Source organism: Lagenorhynchus albirostris, chromosome 14, assembly GCF_949774975.1.
Source record: "Lagenorhynchus albirostris chromosome 14, mLagAlb1.1, whole genome shotgun sequence".
NCBI classification, from domain to species: Eukaryota; Metazoa; Chordata; class Mammalia; order Artiodactyla; family Delphinidae; genus Lagenorhynchus; species Lagenorhynchus albirostris.
Genome location: NC_083108.1, coordinates 46,473,074 through 46,496,424, shown reverse-complemented (window position 1 = coordinate 46,496,424; position 23,351 = coordinate 46,473,074). Strand labels below are relative to the sequence as shown.

At 35.2% G+C, this 23,351-nt stretch overlaps 1 protein-coding gene across 9 annotated transcripts in view; it reads right to left on the bottom strand.

Moving 5' to 3' along the window:
- The window catches only part of SS18 (SS18 subunit of BAF chromatin remodeling complex), a 76,991-nt gene that overhangs the window by 52,120 nt on the left and 1,520 nt on the right, over positions 1–23,351 (bottom strand). For 7 of the 9 annotated variants that reach the window (XM_060120746.1, XM_060120752.1, XM_060120753.1 and 4 more), the window contains exons 2-3: positions 21,248–21,324; positions 12,409–12,493 (exon numbers count right to left, since the gene is read on the bottom strand). In XM_060120746.1, coding sequence (XP_059976729.1) covers positions 12,409–12,493; positions 21,248–21,324 — 162 coding nt within the window. Of the gene's footprint in view, positions 1–12,408; positions 12,494–21,247; positions 21,325–23,174; positions 23,272–23,351 lie in introns of those variants that run through there. The other 2 variants (XM_060120747.1, XM_060120751.1) reach the window with 2 other exon arrangements.

The window sequence follows — 23,351 nt, the reverse complement described above, 5'->3', positions numbered from 1 at the left end:
GAGGTGGGAGTAGGCTTCTGTATGACTTTTTGTAGTTTTTAATGTTCTAACCACATCAAAGTATTACCTGTGCTAAAAATTAAGTTAAAATTTATAAATGAGATAAACTCTGCTAATCTTTCAAATGTTCCACAACTCTAACCACGTGTTCCCACGTGTTCCTTCACTTCACTTGGATCACACCTGTAAACAGTAAATCCTATAATATCAAATTTTAGTCAGTGAAATATCTTAACAGATGGATGCTCTGCCAGCAGTCACTGAACCTGAAGACAAATATGTTATCGTTTTTACTGACACTTATGTAAGGAAAGGCTGATCAAGTGCCCAATGCTAACTCAAAACATCAAGTGTGGTATCACCAAAAATTGAAATTTAGGAAATAAAAAATATATAAAATGTAAGGCTACTCCCTCTAACCAATTTTCATTAATAGTTAAGACTTTTATTTTTTGGACAGAACACCTATTAAACAAAAATGATCTTTAATACTTTTAAAATTCAAGTGTATCTAATTAGAGATTTCTTTAAACAATGCTCATAATGAATTAAGTGAAAAGCAAGACAAGTAATTCCAATCAACTTTCAGCCTTCTTTTAAAATTAAATGCATACCATAAAAAGAAATGAAATTGAGTTTATTTGTAGTGAGGTGGATGGACTTAGAGACTGTCATACAGAGTCAAGTAAGTCAGAAAGAGAAAAACAAATACCGTATGCTAACACATATATATGGAATCTTACCCAAAAAACGGTTCTGAAGAACATTCAGGCAGAACAGGAACAAAGACACAGACGTAGAGATTGGACTTGAGGACACGGGGAGGGGGAAGGGTAAGATGGGACGAAGTAAGAGAGTGGCATGGACATATATACACTACCAAATGTTAAATAGATAGCTTGTGGGAAGCAGCTGCATAGCACAGGGAGATCAGCTTCGTGCACTTTCAAATGTACTTTGTGCTTTGTGTCCACCTAGAGGGGTGGGATAGGGAGGGTGGGAGGGAGACGCAAGAGCGAGGGGATATGAGGATATATGTATACATATAGCTGATTCACTTTGTTATACAGCAGAAACTAACACACCATTGTAAAGCAATTATACTCCAATAAAGATGTTAAAAAAAAACTTGATTCTACAAATATATGCTTTGCCTTCTTCCATACTGACAAAAGAAAATTAAATGCATACATACTCAATCTTAGGGAATGGCATTAATGTCACTCGAGTCTCCAAACTCCTTCCTTATCCTGCATATGTATTCAGTAACTGAAACCTGCTAATCTTCTTTCAAATTCTCCTTAATCTGAATTCTCTTTCCATTTACACATTCCAATTGCGTACTACCTTCATCTTCATTACCATCAATATTTACTGACTACCTCCTATATACTGGACACCATGAATTGTCTGAATTAATCCTTCATTTAACAGCATTACAGAATAAGTATTATCTTTCTCATACTGTAAAAATGGCCATGGTACACATCAAATAAAGGTGATACTACAGAAATAGGAATCATATTTTTCCAAAGTTTTGCATATGCTCAAACATCACTGGATATTCCATTTAAAATGCGTAGCAATATAAAATCCTCAATTCCTAGTTACACAATAGAATCACCTGAAAAGCTTTTAAAATGTGCAGCCAAGGTAAAGAAACACTAGACTATGTGATTATCCAAGCTCCTTCCAGTTCTAAAACTTTTAATTCTGTAGAAATATTTCTAGACTGTATGCCTTCAAAATGAACTACCACAATAAAAAGACTATTTTCTCCCCAAGTTTTTCCCAAAGAAAAATTAAATCAATGGATAAAAGCTTTTTTTAAATTTAAATTGTTCTCTCATAATTCTTTCTTAAATCAATGGTGCTTACTACTTCATAATACTAGCAGATGACAAAAATAAACTAACAATAACTAATATTAGCCTAAAACTTAGAAATGCAATTTCTTCAAAGTACATTTGTAGGAAGGACTTACATACACATAATATAGTCATATTTTCTACTGGCAAAATTGTTCCTAGTTCATATAATGAAAATAATTATGTCAATAGTTTATGTTGTTTCAGAAAGTATACCAGCTCTGAAAACCAACATTCTAATGATGTCTCCAACAGTTACCAAGGTAGATAGGACCCTATATACCTCTACTAAATGGAGTCAGAATAGTGTAAATTTTGAATTATGTCTGTTTTGTACAAATATCTGGTCTCTTTCAATGCCACCTCAGCTGTCAGGTACACTGCTTTTAAGTATGCCTGCCTATGGAATACACTCTCCAAGTTCTGATGTGTGATTTGCTGCTTTTTGGCTATGGGCTTAAAATTGAAAAAGCAAACTTGTTCAAATATGTGTAAGACTAAGAATAGTTTCTGTTACAAACTTACAATGCCTTTGAAATAAGAAAAGAATACCCAGGGCCCAAACTAAGAAGCAAAATACCTAAGTGTTAGTACACTGGCTTTATAAATTGTTTTTCTCCTTTTAGGTCTTTTTCCATTTATTCCTGGTTTTCTAATTCTTGACTTTCTTTCAAATAGGAGGTTTGCTAGATCTGGTCTTGTTCCAGATACATGAAATATTACTATAAATATATAATTCCTCTTTGGGGAGGACATTAAAAAACGTAAAAGTTGAGCATACGTATAATCGTGAGCACATTACTAACCAGTTAAATAAAGTGAAAAATGCCGTTCTGGAAAACTTCAGTAAAATCACCCTAAAACATACAGTCCTTTTTCAGGGTCAAAATTTCTCAAACTACAGTTAGTAAGTAGTATATTTTATCCCTTTTGGCAGATTGGTTGTATGTATTCTACTATTCTAGTTTTCTCAAATTCAGCTTTCTTCCTATTTCATTTCTAATCCAACTGCTTTCCTTCTTGCTGATTTTCCCCCTCTTTAGCCCCGCTTTTATTATTGGTCCAACTCTCTGTTGTTACCCCTACTATGAGGATCTATTTATCTCTAGGCTTTCTAAAACCCCTCTTCCTTTGTTAACTTAGCTTCCCAAGCAACCTAACCTTCAAAATACCCATTTTTTAAAATGAAAATGTGATCACATATTTTATTTATTTATTTTTGCGGTACGCGGGCCTCTCACTGTTGTGGCCTCTCCCGTTGCGGAGCACAGGCTCCGGACATACAGGCTCAGCGGCCATGGCTCATGGGCCCAGCCGCTCCATGGCATGTGGGATCCTCCCGGACCGGGGCACGAACCCGTGTCTGCTGCATTGGCAGGCGGACTCCCAACCACTGCGCCACCAGGGATTACACATTTTAAATAAAACTTTGACCAATATTAAGAAGGAAAAATTTTATTTCAAAATACACAAATGGCAATAACTGTATTCTTTAGTAAAATATGATGTAAAATAGTAACTGTGTTAAATGAATCTGAAACAATGGTAGGTTTGTAATGAAATGTGTGTCTTTCCTTTGTAATGGTTCTTAACCAGGTGACGGTAAAATAATACTTTCCCTGAATATAAATAATAATTTTTACTGTCCTATTTGATTTGTAGGGAAAAATGTAAACTCTATAAAAAACAAATGAAAAAAATTCAATAACAATGTATAACTTAGCAACAGATGAGAATGGAATAGTAAACTCTGAGTTAGAGATTTTGCAGCACCTTAATGAATATCTATGGGAGCTAAATTTTACCACACTGGCTTCTCAATAATTACCACCTCCTTGAGGAAGGGCAAGAGAAATGAGTAACTAAATCTCAAGATGTGTGGTATGACCCAACATTTTTGTGTTCTGCATAGAAGCTGGAGAGAATATGGGACATATCTGAGAAACTGTAATGTTTAAGACTTTAAGACATTTCCATATATTATGAAGACAATAGTTCAAATCAAGACAAACTGACAATATCCAGAATTGCACAGTACTATAAGTCACGTAGAGACTCTCAATTGGTTGGGTAGAAGGGATACAGAAGGGTTAACAGAATCACCTGAGAACACTCTGCAAACTACCCTCATTCCCCAACCACCCACGAGACTCTAAGACTATCTGGAGGAGAACGTCCCCTCTTCACACTCAGTGCCCTGACTTGAGAACCCCTGTGCAATGCGTTACTGTTTTGATGAGACCATGTTCACAATGTGTCACATCTTTCAGATGTACTAGAACAGGAGAAAAAAAAAAAAAAAAAGAGGGTTTCCCTGGTGGTGCAGTGGTTGAGAGTCCGCCTGCCAATGCAGGGGACACGGGTTCGTGCCCTGGTCCGCTCCACAACGGGAGGGGCCGCGGTGATGAGAGGCCCACGTACCGCAAAAAAAAAAAAAGAATCACTGAGTTATAGGTCACCATGGTGATAATAAGCTAAATTCTTTTTTTTTTAACATCTTTATTGGAGTATAATTGCTTTACAATGATGTGTTAGTTTCTGCTGTATAACAAAGTGAATCAGCTACAAGTATACATATATCCCCACATCCCCTCCCTCTTGCTTCTCCCTCCCACCCTCCCTATCCCACCCCTCTAGGTGGTCACAAAGCACCAAGCTGATCTCCCCGTGCTATGTGGCTGTTTCCCACTAATAAGCTAAATTCTTAACCTGCCTCTTAAATCTATAGTATAGTCCCCAAACTATAAGCAGACTCATTCATTTAACTTTGTTTTTTAAACTTAACACCTGAGTACAGGAATAATGCTAGACAAGAAAGAAACAAAAATGATCAAGGCATTCATTTCCATAACAACACAGTAGAACAATCAAGACACTGCAGGTTGTAAAATTTAGATTCAAGCTCTTGAAAAATCTAGCCACATCCTACCCTGCTACACAAACTTAAGAGCAAATGGGTCAGACTTTAATTTCTATTCCATCCTAATAGCAACATGACTTGGTATCATAATGCATGAACTGCTTTCAGTAAGGCCTGGGTTCAAATGCCATGCTACCACTTAGCAACTACAAGTCCCTAGATGCATTAATCACCCTGAGACTCAGTTTCCTCAACCATAGAATGGGACTAATATCTTAAAAAATTCTAAGGATGAAATAAAGTACTGAAAGGACCCAATACTTAGTAGTCCTTCTGCAAGTGTTTGTTCTCTCTCCAGTGAAACAGTCATATCTAAGAAGCCTTAAAAATAACTACTATTCAAAAAAAAAAATAACTAATATTCTATGGATAGCAAAACAGAATTCTATTCCAATACTAAGGAATCACAGGTTAACAGCAAATTAGGTCATTCAAACCCTCCACTGCGGACAACAAAAAAAGCTAGAGAAAATACTTTTAAAATATGTTTAAAGATATGGAAGAGCAGACAAAGTAGTTAGAAATGAACAGGCCAAGATCCAGAAGAAAAAAATTCTAGAGACATGGGCCCAAACTTGGGGGCTACATTTGCTGTGGGCACGTTAGCCAATATAGAAAGCCAGTTGAGAATTTTCCAAAACTGATATCAATCCACAGATTTCAGAAATCTCAACAAACACCAAGCAGGATAAATAAAAAGAAACGCACACCTAGAGAGATCATAGTAAAACTGCAAAAAACTCTAGACAAAGCAAAAAATCTTCAACACAGTCAAAGAAAATAGTCAAACTGCCTTCAAAATAGTAACGTTTACACTGACATTTAACTGTCAATAGATAAAAGCCAGAAAACAGCAGAATGATTAATTTAATGTGCTCACATGCCAACCTAAAACCTGTCCCTGGCAAAAACATCTTTTAAGAATGATAGTGAAAAGGCATTTTTAGATCACCAAAAAAACAAACAAAAAAAGACCTGAAGGTATCTATCACCACCAAACCAATGCTAAAAGGAAATACTGAAATATGTTCTCTAGGGAGGAAAAAAGAAATGATCTGAGAGAAAAGGTTGTAAATGAAGGGAGGAATGAAAAACATCAAAAATGGTAACAATGATAATCATCTAATGAAGACTAACTTTAAAAAAAAGTAAAAATCACTTGTGAGTAAACATCCACAGATTTAAAATGTGTAACACAATGGATAAGTCACTGAGGGAATGAATTGAAATAAAGTATCTGAGGGTCCTTGAATTGTTAACTATATAGTAACCTGTAAAATAATAATAAGTATGTAAGTATATAATTTCCAAACTAGTGGGGGAAAAAAATTTTTTTAAATAATTATCAAGACAAAAAGAACAGAAAAAAAGGAATATAAACAGATGAGACAAAAATAAAGTGCATTCTATGATGGCAGGTTTAAATTAAGATATATAAGCAATTACGTTCACTGTAAATGGATTTGATGTTTCAAGTAAATAACAAAGATTGCTGGATTGGATTTATTTTTAAAAAACAACATGCTGTTCATAAGACACATATCTCTAACGCAAAGAAATGGAAAGGTGGATACACCATGCAAATGCTAAAGAAAGCTGACTCAGCTACACAAAAACCAGACATTAATAAAAAGTAGACATTAATACCAAAAGCATAATTAGAGATAAGGAGGGATACTTCATAATGACATGTTACAAAGAACCAGAAAGCTATAACATTTCTAAACATACATGCATCCATTACAGTGCCTCAAAATGTAATAAACTCGAAAGAGTTACAAGGAAAAACAGTCAATCCACAACTATACTTGGACATTTTAAACATACACCTCTCAGTAACTGATAGAACAAACACACAAATGAAACATCACGAAGTTAAAAAAAATTCAGTAAGGCTATGCAGAAGATTCAAACAAGATTAACACACCTGAACTAGTGAACATATACAGGACTCTGCACTCAGGGGCTAAAGAATACATAGAACATTTGTAAAAACTGACCATATGCTGGATTGTAAAACAAATCTCAAAGAATTCCCAAGAACTGAAATCATACAAAGTGTTACCTACCCACAATGCAATGAAGTCAGAAATCATTAAGAAAAAGAAAACAATAAAATATCCCTATGTTTGCAAATTAATATATTTATCAACCCATGTAAAAAGAAGAAATAACAATGGAAATTATAAAATATTTGGAACTGAATAAATATGAATATACTACATAACAGAACTAATTAGACAGAAATTTACACCCTTCAAATGCATGTATTAGTATGGAAGGATTAAAACTGATGAAGAAGGCATTCATCTTAAAACTCAGAAAAAGGACAGCAAAACACACTGAAGGAAAATAAAATGAAATAATAAAGATGAGTTCAGAAATTAATCATATCCAAAAACATACAAAAGAGTAATGGTCACAAAGTCTGCTTCTCAAGATTCTTTTAGGGAATCTAAAAGGTCAAAACTATTTCCATAATAATACTAAGATGATGTTTGCCTTTTAGGCTATGTTGATATTTACAACATCATGGTGCAAAAGCAAAAGTGGATGTCACTGATGGAGCCTTGGCATATATCAAGGTATCAAACTCTACTGTAAATCATCGTACTATTGACTGCCCCAGACTAGCAGTTAAAGAAAGAAAAAGTCATTTTCACTTAAGAATGTCCTTGACGAAGCAGTAAAAATTATTCATTTATTAAATTCTCCGTGTCGGTTAAATATTCTGTGTGACAAAATGTGAAAATAATAAACATATCTGCTGCACATCAAAGTAAAATGAAAACACTTTGTGATTGTGCTGCTTGCTGATTTAGGCACTGTTTTCATGGAACACCAATTTTACTTAAAAGAACAATATCTAGGGCTTCCCTGGTGGCGCAGTGGTTGAGAGTCCGCCTGCCGATGCAGGGGACACGGGTTCGTGCCCCGGTCCGGGAAGATCCCACATGCCGCGGAGCGGCTGGACCCGTGAGCCGTGGCCGCTGAGCCTGCGCGTCCGGAGCCTGTGCTCCGCAACGGGAGAGGCCACAGCAGTGAGAGGCTCGCGTACCACAAAAAAAAAACAAAAGAACAATATCTAGACAAATTATACTTATCCAGGCTTGGGTATTTGGCAGACGTTTCCTCAAAACTGAACACCGTGAGCCTGGAAAACAACTGATGGCATTTTCTGCGAATGATCATATTTGACTTTTCAAGGAAGAATTGGGAATTTGGCAAACTTATATTTACTGTCTTGAGCTTGACAACATCCTAGTACTTAAGAGACCTTTCTGATTAGATTGGTGGTGATTTCAAAAAATCACCAATTTTTTGGTATCATATAATGAAATATATCAGTATTTGGAAAAGGTGCATAACTAAGTGAACTTATTATTTTCCAAATGACCAAAGCATGATGTTATGAAATCACACGAGTAAAAGATCCATACAGAATGCAAAACAGACCAATGAACTTTAATGTACCAGAATAAGAAAAATGTACTGATATAATTTCAGATTCCATACTGCAACTAACCTTTAAAAAACACTTGCTGAGATCTGCTATACTATCACAGATTATCCACAACCTAAAAAGGCTAAAAATATGCTTCCCTTTTCAAATTTCACATCTGTGTGGGACTGGATTTTCTTCTACTTCAACCAAAACATATGCTAGATTGAATCCAGAAGTAGATATGAGAATACAGATGCTTCCTATTAAGCCAGTTAAAAGAAATTTACAAAATTATTAAAGTGTCATTTAACTCACTAAATTTTTTTTCAAAGATACAGTTATTTTTCCTTTAAAGAATGTTATTTATATTAACACGCAATGGGTTTACTGTTGTTCATTTTAAATGAATATTAGTGTAATAAGTAAAACATAATCAATAATATCAGTTAATATAACTGACATGAAACTCCTCAGAGCGCTCAGTAATGTTTAAGTATAATATAATGGGGTTCTGTGAACAAAAAGTTTGAGAAATGCTGCAACAGAGTAAGATCAAAGTCAAAAACTGACGCTTTAAAGACTAAAAGAAGAAAATACAATAAATACGTGGCAACAGTGATCAAAAAAATTTTTTAACAAGGAGACACAAATAAACCACATTAAGAATAAAATAAACTATCACTACAGATCCCACAGAAATTAGAAAAAGGAGATTATTTCACAAACTTTACGTCAATAAATTTGAAAATCTGGATAAAATATTAAAAAGCACAATTTACCAAAATAGCTACCTCATAAGATACAGAAATGTATAAACTGTCCTATAACCATAAAGAAATTGAGTCAGTAAATAAAAGCCTCACAAAGAAAATTTCAGATCCAAATGGCTTTTCTAAAGAATTACACCAATCATTTAGGAAATGGTTATACTCTGCAAATTCTTCCAGATAAGAAAAAGTGGGAAAATTCTGCAGGTCATTTTATGAAGCCAGCATAACCTCAAAATAAAAAACAGACAAAGGCATTATAAGAAAAGAAAATTAAAAATCAATGACACTCATGAACAGCCATAAAAATCTTGATCAAAAATTTAACAAACTGAATACAGCAATTTTTTTAAAAAGACCATGACCAAGTAGTGGGTCATGAAAAAGTAGGTTAATTACAAAAATCCAAGACTGACTGAGCATTGAGAAGTAAATCAATGTAATTCACCACATTAACAGATTAAAGAAAAAACTATGATCACCTCATTAGATGTAATAGAAGTATTTAATAAAATTTAACATCCATTCAATATATAAACTATTAGCACAACAGAAACGAAAGGGAACTTCCTTAATCTGATAAAAGGTATCCACAAAAAAAACTACAGCAAGCATCATACATAATGGTCAAACAGTGAAAGCTTTCCCTTTGTGATCAGGAACAAGATTAAGATGTCCTCTATCACCACTTCTATTCAGGAATGTACTGGAGGTCCTAGCCAGAGAAGTAAGGCAAGAGAAAGAAATAAAAGGTGTAAGGATTGGCAAGAAAAAACAAAACTCATTATTCACAAATATGTTCGTGAATATAGAAAACTGGAAGTATCTACAGAAAAATTGTTAGAAGTAAGAGTTGAACAAGGCTGTGAGATTCAAAATCAACTGAGTTTCTATGTAAACTGTAATCACAGTTACAAAATAAAACTTAAAAAACAACGATTCCATTTCAAATTGCCTCAAAAATACGAGGTACTTAGCAATAAATCCAGAGAGATGTGTAAATCTCTCTGCAGGAGAGAGATGTGTAAATTTCCTTTGCAGGAAAATCACAAAACTTTATTGACAGATAGTAAAGGACTAAATAAATCAAAATACATGCAATGATCATGATTTGAAAGACTCAGTATTGTAGAGACATCAATTCTCCCCAAATTGATTTATAGTCAAGTTCACCTCAATGAAAATCACAAGCGGATTACGTTGGACATGCTGATGTTTAAAGTGTATATGGAAATGCAAAGGATCAGTACACAAGATATTCTTGAAAAAAATAAGGAATATAAGGAATAAGTAAAGAACTTCTCTAACATACATCAAGACTTATTGGACTATGACAACTGTGACAAGATAGTGGAATTTATAAAAACTGGCCAATGGAACAGAATAGAGAGATTAGACACAGACCCGCACATATATGGACACTTGATATATAATATCAAGTGGCATGACAAAATAGAGAAAAGACATTTTGTTTTATTTTTCTAACAGATAATGCTGGGAGAGAATTATCTACCTGGAAACAAATGAAATCAAATCTATTGCTCATACTAGCTGATAATGAAATCCATGGCAAAAAATCACATTAACATTCTTTCAGATTCAAAACTAAATTTATTCATTATATATCCCTAGTGAGATATATCTAAGGACAAGCATATTATTGTTAGCGGCAATCTTGGTATTGTTATATTGAAATTATGTTATATATATAGTAGTATAAAGCAAACAAGTGACTATAATAATGTCATTGAGGTATCAAGATTTTTAGAGTAAGACAGAAGAGATACTAACACATAAAATCAAATCTGGGTAAAAAAACTTTTCCTGAAGTGGCAATATCACTAATTTAATATTTTCTTTCTTTTTAAAAAGCGTGTTTACTACCTCTGTCTGCTGAAAATGCCAAGAAAAAATGGAAACTCAGTAATAATGAATGCCCCAAACATCCAAATTGTGGTTTCTAAATACCAATTCCCATAGGAAAAAGGCTGATTGGAAAAATAGTTGGGGCAGAATAGTTCTGGGGCAGAAAACATAATCAGTCTGATCTCTCTCACAAATTCTGAAGCGAAGAAGCTATACAATAACGAAATCATGTCAGAAGGACACAGGAGCCAAATGAAGGGGTACCCACTGACCACAGGTGAGAAAACTTGAGTATCACAAAGAATGACTCAATGGATTTAAACACATTAAAAATATAAAAATGTATAAGTTCAGATAATTAAAAAAAGACAAAATCCTTGGTCATCTTTTGCAGGTTGCTAGAGACCAACTGGTTATTCCGAAAATTGATAAAGGAATAGAATCAAGCCTTTATCATGACTTTCCTACAGAACTCTCTATTTCAGGATAACCAAATATTTGATTAAAGGAAATTTTCCTTTTTAAAAGAAGTACATTGTAGGAGGAACTGTAAAGTTAGAAACTCATTGTTCTTAGATCCTAAAATGAAACAACGAACCTGGTCAACAAGCACCAATGACTGCTAAAACCACTAACTGAAAGGTAGATGGGGAACTTTATAATGGACTGATCAGACCAGTACCAGCTGTGTGCACTGATCAATCCTGACATCACTAAAAACGGGACAACAAAATATGTCCCTGCTAATGAGATAACAATAGGCAACACAAACACGGGGCCACCAATGAAATAACATAAAACTAAACCTAATTCTAATGGAGCCTCTCAATCTATAAATTATCAGTTTAGAGGAAACAGAGATGAGATGGAGGAACACGTTAAAGAACCACGAGGATACAATCAGCCAAATCCAAAATGTGAGAAGTTCTGCAAAATATATGACCCAGTTTCTTCAACAAATAAATGGAGAATAAAAAATATAAACTGATACAGATTAAAAAAAACTTAAGACACAGATCAACGAATGCAACAGGTGGACCTTGTTTGGATTCTGCGGCAAACAATCATTAAAACGTTCGAGTTTTTTAGATAATTGGTGAAAATTGAAAACATCCTGGGTATTATAAGACATTAAGAGATTCTGGTTAATTTTGTGGTGTGGGATAATAGTCCTTATCTGCCAGAGATGCATATTAAATTACATATATGATGGCTGGGGATCTGCTTTAAAATATTACAGATTTGTTCCTAAATAATTTGTGCAATTACACATTAAATAAATAAATAAATAAATAGGTGGGTTAGTGAATAGATGGATGGATATAACTTCTTCAGTCAGGGAATCAATTCCAGGTGAATTAATTCAAATTAAATATGAAGGCAAAATAATAAAGCTTGTAGATCATATAGGAGAATATCTTCATGTTCTCAGAAGAGGGCAGGATTTGCTAAACAAAACTCAGAATCACCAAACAAAAATGTGTTATTCTGTAAAGAACTCTATAAAAATTATCTACTTCACACTATTTTAAAGGTACTTACTGCTGGTAAAAGAGACTGCATGTTTTGATTAGAATCTGCTATTGTAGCAAGGTAGACCAAGTTTGTATGCAGCATCTGTTGATACCTATTAAAACAAAACAAATATCAATATTAAAAAATAATTTTCTTCCTATCTGCTTACATATTATACAAACAGCATTTTATTCCTCAAGTTTAATGAGCAATTTCTGTTACCTGAACATCAACAGCACTTCAATTTTTCCTAGTTCCTCTGCAAAATAATTCCAATTAAGTATGTTCAAAGACAATAATAAACACGGAGCTCTTACCATGTGCTAGATATTGCTATAGTTGTTTTACATACTTAAACATCCGATTTAATCCTCAAACCAACACTATGAAGCGAAGATTCTTATTTTCTCCATTTCACAGATGAAGAAATTGAGGTTTAGAAAGGTTAATAACTTGTACAAGATTATACAGCGTAGTAAATGGAATAACTGAGACAGGTACTGGCTCCACACATATAACATATGCAAAGAGATCTAGAATGAAGGAATCAACAAAACTGATATGCTTATTCCCTTCCCTCTGCCATTTTCATGTTGCCAAAAACCTCAAAGCCAAGTACAGTCAACACGCTCTGCTAAAATGTCAGAAAGGAGGTGGAAACCACACATTTTTTCCCTTCTCATTCCTGCAGCAGTGACCAACAATCCATGCCTGCCGTGGTTATGCTGCCCATCTATCAGGACGTATAGAGAGGACAATAAAGAGGCATCTCCAATGACAAAAAAAAGAAAAAAGTTATATGCTAAAGCACCGGGATGGAGGAAATAATAGGACACCAACACCAACAACACTGCAAATTAACTTTAAAAAATAAAGCAAATTCTCATTATCAGAGTCAAGTGGTTAAACATGTTTATTGTGATCTTACTTACCTATGAATTAGTTTTGCTAAGCCACTCTTCATAATTTAAAAAATTAACTCAGATGAAACCAGATCGAAATTAGTAGTGATCCAATTACTAGTGCTGGTAAACCCACAAAATAATACAAACGTAAAACGTGCATCAAATTAAGCTTTTAGAATTTCATTTACTAATAAATACTATACAAATTAAAATAATGAAAATAAGTCAAAAGAACTTTATTCAGCTAAATAGAGTCTTCTAATATGGATCCCAAATGAAGTAATTTTCTAAGACAGACACCGTTAAGAGGAATCCTAGTAAATTCTTCGCTGCATTATTTATATCCTGCTGGAAAAACTGGTTTCACTACTGTTTTCTTATTAGGGAGGATAAAACTTATTTCTCACTGAACTTAAAGTTTCTTCACCAACAAGATCATACTTTTGTAGTTTGCTTGTTTTTTATAAATTTATTGAGATATAACTGATATATATAAAGAACTTCACGTATTTAATGTGTACAATTTGATGAGTTTGGACATACACGAACACCAGTGAAAACATCACCACCATGGAGGTAACAGATATATCCAACACTTCCCAAGGTTTCCTTGTTTCTTTGTTTTGCTTTTTTGTTGTTGTTTAAAAACAAGTCTAAGTTCTTAATGCTCCTCCTCACATATACACTATGTTGCTCAATCAGACATGATATATTGTTATAGGGATCCTTAAACAAACAAGGACCAAGAATTATTATTTTGCACTGAATTATTCATAATGGTTAATTATGTCATTGAAATTCTTCGAACAGCACTAACAGGCACCACTAGCTGGAACTACTTCATTATTCCATAGACATCTTGAATGGAATTTAAGATACAGGATTCTACAATCTTGCCATTTTTAAAAAACCAACCAGCCATTAGAACATGTAACCCATTTCAAAGGCTGCTCTTCCAAGTTTTTCTTTTCTTCTGAATATTAGTATGGCTCTATCACATGTACTCAGATATGAGATTTGCTGACTGCCCTATCAAAAATAAAAATACCAACTTTACTCAGAGACTATGGCTTACTCATGACCCTTTAAGAAAATTCTAGTCATGCTTATTGGTCCTCGGTAAGCCAGTGTTAAAATACTATTTAATCTGCCACACGCTTGAGGCCTCATTTATAAAATAATGGCAGGAACTTCCCTGGTGGCACAGTGGCTAAGAATCCGCTGCCAATGCAGGGAACACGGGTTCGAGCCCTGGTCCGGGAAGATCCCACATGCCGTGGAGCAACTAAGCCCCTGTGCCACAACTACTGAAGCTGCACTCTAGAGCTCGCGAGCCACAACTACTGAGTCCGCGTACTACAACTACCGAAGCCTGCGCGCCTAGAGCCCGTGCTCCACAACAAGAGAAGCCACCGCAATGAGAAGCACGTGCACTGCAACGAAGAGTAGCCCCTGCTCGCCCCAACTAAAGAAAGCCCGCGCCCAGCAACGAAGACCCAACGCAGACAAAAATAAATAAATTTATTTAAAAAATAATAACAAAATAAAATAAAATAATGGCAGTGAGGGTAGATCTCTAAAGTCCTTGTGGTTCTAAGTAGCTATAAATATAGCAACTTTTATGAAATACTTTAAAGACATTTCCCCAACTATCAAATCTTAATTTTTAATCTTGAAATAATCTCAAACTTACAGTTTCAAGAATAGTATGAAGAACTCCCAAATATTTTTCTCCCACGCTCCCCAACTGTCAGCATCTTACATCTGTCTTATACTATCTCTAAACACCTACACCAACATACACGTGCATGCAACGACACACTTTTTTCCAAAACCATCGAGAGTCAGTTACCGGCATAATACCCCATTACTCCTAACACTTCAGTGTCAATTTCCCAAAAACAAGGACATTCCCCTATATAACTACAATACAACCATCATAACAAGGAAATGAATACTGATACGATATTACATCGAATCCACAGAAACCAGTCAAATTTCTACAATTGTCCCAAAAGCTCCAAATCTTTTTACCTAATGTAAGGGGGTAAGTAAAAATGATCGTTTTTAATGGTGTTTTGTAACTTCAGTAGGGTTTCTTCTTGTAAAAACTGCATTCTTTTTACAGCACTCATCAAATAAGCTTATTCTAAGATTCTTCTACAAATATTAAACATTTTCCTGAGAAACTTTTTTTAAATTCTATAAATACTATTAATTTGTCACTGAAGCAGTTTTTATATGCTTATTATTTCTAAAAACGTATACGTTAATAAAAGAAAACAGTATGTAAGCAAAGGGAAGATATAAAATATATTCGACATTTTATATTTCATGATGGTAACTTCCTCATAAATACTGGCAGATACTTCCAGATACCCTTAATTATTAACCTATTAAATGAGAGGCAGTTCACTTCCCAAAGATTCCACTAAGAGCCACTACATGAATTACCTCGAATAAAGTAAAATAACCACCATTAAATTTATTGATATAATTACAAAATGAATCCAAAAAAGTCAGATTTCATTTTGAAAAAGAAACTTTTACCTAGAAGCTATGAACAGTGTATTTTTAGGTCAACACAAATACAATTTATAGAATAAAAGTTAACTTCCTAACTAGAGATTTAAAACTAAATTCATTTACACTATGATGAACAAAAATTTTTCACTTGAGAACTGTTTATAACACACTCTGAAATAGGTGCACTCACTCTGAAATACAAAAAATAAGGGCTGATTTAAGCAAATACATGGGATGATTTAGAAAATGCTCAAACCAAACACCACAAGAGAGCAATAATATATTCTTACATATAAGTTGTCAGAATTTAAAGGGAAGAGGATCTGGGCATATGAGCTCTACAGGTGATTCACTGACTTATATGAGAGTGAGTGTGAGTGTGAGCGTGTGTGTGTGTGTAGATAAGGGTAGAGTAATATATCCAAAGATGTTACCAGTGAAAAATCTTTGGGTGGTGAGAATATGGTGTTCGTTCTCTAAATTTTAAATATCTGTGTTTTCTAATTTTCTACAATGCCTATACTGCTTTCATAAAAATAAAGTTACTTTTGATTTTAAAAAACATTGCTTCAGGGCTTCCCTGGTGGCGCAGTGGTTGAGAGGCCGTCTGCCAATGCAGGGGACATGGGTTCGTGCCCCGGTCCGGGAAGATGCCACATGCCGCGGAGCAGCTGGGCCCGTGAGCCATGGCCGCTGAGCCTGCGCGTCCGGAGCCTGTGCTCCGCAACGGGAGAGGCCACAACAGTGAGAGGCCCGCGTACCGCAAAAAAAAAAAAAAAAAAAAAAAAACACTGCTTCAGGCAGTTATCACATCTTAAGGAACTGTTTAATTAAAGTTGAACTTGGGCTTCCCTGGTGGCGCAGTGGTTGAGAATCTGCCTGCCAATGCAGACGACCTGGGTTCGAGCCCTGTTCTGGGAAGATCCCACATGCCACGGAGCAACTGGGCCCGTGAGCCACGACTACTGAGCCTGCCTGTCTGGAGCCTGTGCTCCGCAACAAGAGAGGCCACGACAGTGAGAGGCCCGCGCACCGCAATGAAGAGTAACCCCCACTCGTCGCAACTAGAGAAAGCCCTCGCACAGAAACGAAGACCCAACACAGCCAAAAATATAAATAAATAAATAAATAAAATTGAACTATCAATTCCCAGATGGCTGTCATTGATGTTTCTCTTTATTCTCCTTTCACTTCTCCTGTGAGAAACAAGAACATTTATTAATGTTGAGAGGAGAATTTTTTTTCTTCACTCACAAACCAATTCTGACAACTTGAGAAAGAAAGAGTATATGAAGAACTCTAAGAATGAAATTAAATACAACAGAAAGGGCAAAATTTAAGATTCTACCTAAATCAATTTAAGCCCCATTTATACATATATGTGAGCAAATGAGGTCTATGCCAATAGGCAGAGAAGGGGAAAATGATCACATACACAAAAAAGCTAAGACTATGAAGAATAAGACAGTATAAACTTTTGCCAACAAGTTGGAAAAGTGGGTTCTACATCTGAACGTCTTATCCCTGTCACATACTGCTAGGGCCTATAGGAAATTGAACCAGTCCTATGCCCGTGGCTTTACCTGGCATTTTAAAAGGGCACAGGTGTGATGACCATTTTGTAACATATAGATATGTCAAATCACTATGTTGTGCACCAGGAACTAGCATAGCGATGTAGGTCAGTTATACTTCAAAAACAAACAGACAGGGACTTCCCTGGCCATCCTGCAGTTAAGACTCAGCGCTTCCACCGCAGGGGCCATGGGTTCGATCCCTGGTCAGGAAACTAAGATCCCACATGCTGCACAGTGCAGCCCCCCAAAAAGAATAACAGAATAACAAAAACAGACAAACTCACAGAAAAAGAGATCAGATTTGTGGTTACCAGTGGTGGGGGGCGGGGAAGAGGAGGAGCTGGATAAAGGTAGTAAAAAGAAGAAAAAAAGCCGTAAGTGAAAATAATTATTCTAATCAGTGCCTCTCAGTTGTTATCATTCCATGGCTGACATGAGGTAGTGATCTCCTAACCACTGATGATTATCCACAGTGGTAATTTCTTAAAAGAAATTTTCACATATAAACAGACAAGATTCATCAAAGAAAATATACATAAAAGAAGTGGCAATGGTCACATAAAATGCAAAATGTACAAGTGATTAGAAATTAAGATATCCTAGCATCCAGATCTTAATTTCTAAATATTATTCTCCAATAAAAGAACCAGGGCTTGGAGAAATGATTCCAGACTGGGGCAGAAAAAAGTACAAGAGGAGCCTGGAACATTCTGTCATACAAGAAATTTTTTAAATGCTCAAAAAATAATAGAGACAAGTCAAGAAACCAGCATGAGGGGCTCCCAGTGGCCAACATCTGGGACAATTTGAAAAAGAAAATAAATAAATAATAGACTAACAAATTAAAACCCAGAGAATACAGTAAGAATCCATAAGTTCATTCAGATATAAATCAATGAATGAATGAATGGGACAGGGGCTGGGAAATTTGTTCCTTACAGTAGGATTCCAAATAACTGTAGAAGGAAAGATGGGTTCAGTCACCTTTTGGCAACTGCCACAGTAATAACTGTTTTAGTCCAGAATCACTGGTGGATGTTAAAACGAATGTGTGGAAATAGGCTAAGAAACAGGGTTATGTGTGTCTCAAGGTATCTCCCCAACACATACACAGAAATAACAAAGGAAGAAATAGTAACTTTAGAGATCCTGGCAGGCACCACCTTAACAAAGTAGCCAAAGTTACCCTGAATATTGGGACAAACTGCTATCACATGGTTACTGAGGATGCACTGAGAAGGACGCAACATCTTGTCTGTGATACTCCTGCCAAAAGTGTATAACATGAGTCTAATCAAGGAGAAACACCAGTCAACCCAAAATGAGGGACATATAACACAACAACTGGTCTGTACTCTTCAACAATGCATCACGAAAGATAACAGAAAAACTGAAGGACAGTTACAGATTAAAGTATTCTGAAGACACAGACCTAAATATAACATCTGATCCTACACTGGATCATGGAACTGAAAAAATACACTAACGGGACAATTGGCAAAATTTTTGAAAGGTCTGAAAATATGATAACAGTATTTAATCACTGAAGCACCAGGGAAGTCCCTGAATTCTTGATTTTAACAATTAGACTCTAAGAATTTGTGCTTGTTTTTATGAAATACACATGGATGTTACAAAGATAAGAGAGAATCATGCCTGCAACTTTTTTCTCAAATATTTCAGAAAAACGACATGGGGAAGAAGTGAATGACATAGTGGACTAATATGTTAACATTTGAGGCATTTCAGTGAAGGGCATACAGCAATTTCTTCTATTATCTTTGAAAGTTTTTTATAAGAGTGAAATTATTTAAAAATAAAAGGTTTTAGAAAGAGAAACCGCTTTTCACCAATCAGATGTGTAAAAAAATTTTAAAAGATGGCCAGTATCCGTTGCTGGAAGATATGGTTGAAAACCAGGACTCTGAAACCTAGTGGGTGGAAAGCAAACCAATACAATCTCTTTGCAGGGTAATTTGGAGATTTAGAACGGTCTTTGACCCAGCCATTCCATTTAGAAAACCTTAATCTGTGAAAACTAAAATACCTGTCTAAATGTATTTAGATAAATGTGAGCACATATTTGTAAATGCACAGAAAAATGTTTTGAAAGATAGGTACTAAACCATTGTAAGTAATTACCTCTGTGGAGAGAAGAGAGATATGAGTGAGAAGTAAAAAAGCAACTTTTATCCCTACAAACTTTTATGGTTTATAAGTTTCTTAATTCAAAAACAATTTTAAACAAAGGGGAAAGAGACAAAGTCATGGAGAGGGACTCAAAACTAGGTAAAGAGTTAATCGGATGACAGCAGGCGACCAGCACAGCATGAAAGCCACGCAGAGAAAGAGCCAGGGTTGCCGAAAAAATCTTCCTGAGAGCAGACCAATGAGATCTCTAGGAAAGATAGATGTGTCCCAAAACAATGGTGAGAGTAAAATATTCAGAGCTGAGTTGTCCAATACGGTAGCCACTAGACACACTGAACTTGTGGCTAGTACAAAATGACATGTTAGTAGGGTAAGATGCACAATGGATTTCAAAGACTTATTATGAAACAAAAGAACAAAATAACTCATTAGTATTTTTATACTGATCACATATTGAAGAGATATTATTTTAGAAATAGTAAGTTAAACAAAATATATTATAAAAATTAATTTCATGTTTCTTTTTACTGGTTTAATGTGCCTACTAGCAAATGTAGAATTACTTATGTGGCTCCCAATATATTCCTACTGATAGTGTTGTTCTAGAGACTTTTGATAAAATATTCAATTTGTTCCACTATACCAGATTCTATTAGGGGATACCGTTTACTTCAGACACATCATCACTTCAGAGTAAGAAGTTCGGTTCTTATGAGTGGTAATCAATTCTGTACTAGACATAAACTTTGCGTTCTCAACCACATACAGCTGACCTTTGCACACAGTGGTAGGAGGGACTGAGCCCGGCGCAGTTGAAAATCTGAGTATAACTCTACAGTCTGCCCCCAGTATCCATGGTTCCGCATCCACATATTCAACCAACCGCAGATCATATAGCACTGCAGTACATCTTTACTGAAAAAAATCCACATGGAAGTGCACCTGTGTAGTTTAAACCCATGTTGTTCAGAGTCAACTGTACATGGATGTAACTAAATACCTTATAAATGTGAAGATCTAACTTTTCCACAAATCAGACTATGCAAATTTGAAGTCATTATTTTATAATGCAGGATAAGAAGTATTAGAAAAACACTGATATCCACTCCATCCCAAAGAACAATTTTTTTTTATAAAAAATCAAGAAAAGTCACACAAAATATTGCACACGAATGTTCACAGCAGCATTATTCATCACAGTCAAGAATTGGAACCAACCCAAACAACCATCACTGATGAATAAATAAAACGTGGTATAGCCATGGAAGATTATTCAGCAATAAAAAGGAAGGAAATACTGATACAAGCTTCAACATGGATGAATCTTGAAAACACTATGCTAAGGGAAAGAAGTCGGTCAAAAAAAACCATGTATTGAATGAATCCACTAATATGAAGTGTCCACAATAAGCAAATCTACACAAACAGAAAACAAATTAGTGATTAACAAGGGGTGTGGGATTGGGAAGTGAGAACAGGGAGTGACTGCTAATGGGATATGGTTTCTTTTGGGAATGATGAAAATGTTCTAAAATTGATTAAAGTAATAGTACAACTCTATGAATATACTAAAAACCACTGAATTGTACACTTTAAAATAGGTGAATTATATGGTATGTGAATTACATCTCAATAAAGCTGTTCTTAAAAAGTAAAAAATTAACGAACACAGAAAAACAAATACAAAAAAATTCATATCAATCTTACTGAGAACACTCTGAGGTCTTTCCTTTATTCTGATAGTCCATTATACACTGAATAAGATGGTTATTTTCATCCAACATCTGAAATGAGAAAAAGTTTATTGTAAATCTAGTGCAACAATTAATAAAAAATTCAGATTTCTAGAAACATTTATCTCTACAGGAACTGAATTCACAGGACTTTTTTTATACATAGTATACAGCTCAGCACAAAAGATCTTATTTTATACCTTTGAAATGTTATCATGTTTAATCAACATTTTTTTATTTTTTTATTTTTTGGCAGTGCCGCCCGGCTTGCAGGATTTTATTCCCTGACCAGGGATCGAACCCGCGTCCCCTGCAGTGGAAGCATGGAGTCTTAACCATTGGACCACCAGGGAATTCCCTAATATTTCTATTTCAATTATTCTCCCTCTGAATTATTACCTGAAGTTCAGCACAGAAAATTTGGAGTTTCTTTTCTGTTTAAACATTTAATTACCTCTACTATCTGAAATAGAAGTTTTAGCCTTATTAAGACTAAAAGTTAAGAGGGAATTCCCTGATGGTCCAGTGGTTAGGACTCTGAGCTTCCACTGCAGAGAGCACAGGTTCAATCCCTGGCAGGGGAGCTAAGAGCCCCCAAGCCGTGGGGTACAGCCAAAAAAAAACAAACAATAAAGACTGAAAGTTAAGAGTCCAAGTTGGCTTTGCATCATTGTAATGCTTTGTCTTAGTGAAAAAAAAATCTGTCTTTATCCAGAATAAGCTCATGAAAACTTCAACTCAGGAGGCTTAAGGAGATAGCTGGCTAGTTTCCAAGTTTTATACAGCATGGTTTTGTGATTCTCCAAATATGCAATAATTACAATAATTTCTAGGTAAGTACTGTAATATTTATCGCAGACTCTATGAGCCTACCTTATAATTTAGTTGTACCAAAAGTTTAAAAGTAAGAAGCATATCAATTTATCATACTATCATCTTATAACAATTCAAAGCAAAACTAGCTTTAAGGGTTAAATAATTCATCTAAGCAAAGTGGCACTGAGGAAAAAGCACTGATGTAGCAATTAAAAGGCCAGTTAGTTTTAGTGCCAGCTTTGCTACCCTGTGAAAACAACTTAAGATTTCAGGGTCTCAGATTTATCAAGTGACAGGAGTAGATGTTCCTCCTAAAACTGCCCCACCCTTCCAGGATTCAACGAAAGCATGAAGTATAATAGCATAACCACTCTTTCTCACTAATTGAGTTAATGTAATTCTTTTAACTAAACACGAAAACCCATTGAACAGTATGACTTTTCTGCATATGAATCATATGCAGAAAAAAATACTGTGCATATGATTCCTATCGCTGGAAAAAAATATTAACATGCCCTTCTAAAAAATGTAGTTTTCTTCTTAATCATCAGATGCCAAAAAATTTGTCTTTAAAATGTGTTAATACAATCTCCACTCTAACGATTTCACAACCTATCTTCTCGGACTCTTCAACCTAATAAACTTCACCATTAGAATATTTGTCTCATACCTAACATCAATCCCTCACACTATAGAATGAGGCACTTAATTTGGAATCCTTTTTCTCTCCTCAGCTGAGGATGAAAACTTTAACTGATCAGCATCTCCTGAATTAATCACCCATGATAAATATCTTTAGATGTATGTAAGAAAAACTCTTTACAGAAAAAAAAAAAGAAAAACTCAGAACTTTTCTACAGGCCAAAAATAAAAAGCGAAGCCTTCCAGAGACATGTTTCGCCTATGTGTACTTGAAGCTGTTTGCCAGGTCGCAGACTTAGCCCAGTACGCTACACGAAAAGCACTGCATTTTCAGGCACTGCCAAGCCGGTTTGTTCATAAAAATAAAGCAACAGTTGGGCAAATGTCAAATGCCACACTACAAAGAACCTGAGAGTCAACAGAAGCCAATTAACATAATCTACCGGGCGTAGGATGGTATCCTGAGTGGTACTAGAAGTTGACTTCTCTTCAATTTTCACCTTTGTTCCGGTGCATAAAACAAAACCGAAATATTTAAGGTAAACTGCAAAATTTTCTAAGTAACTCTTCAAAGTCGGTTAACTAAAACTCAGAACGCTGCCTTGCTCATAGGCAACAAG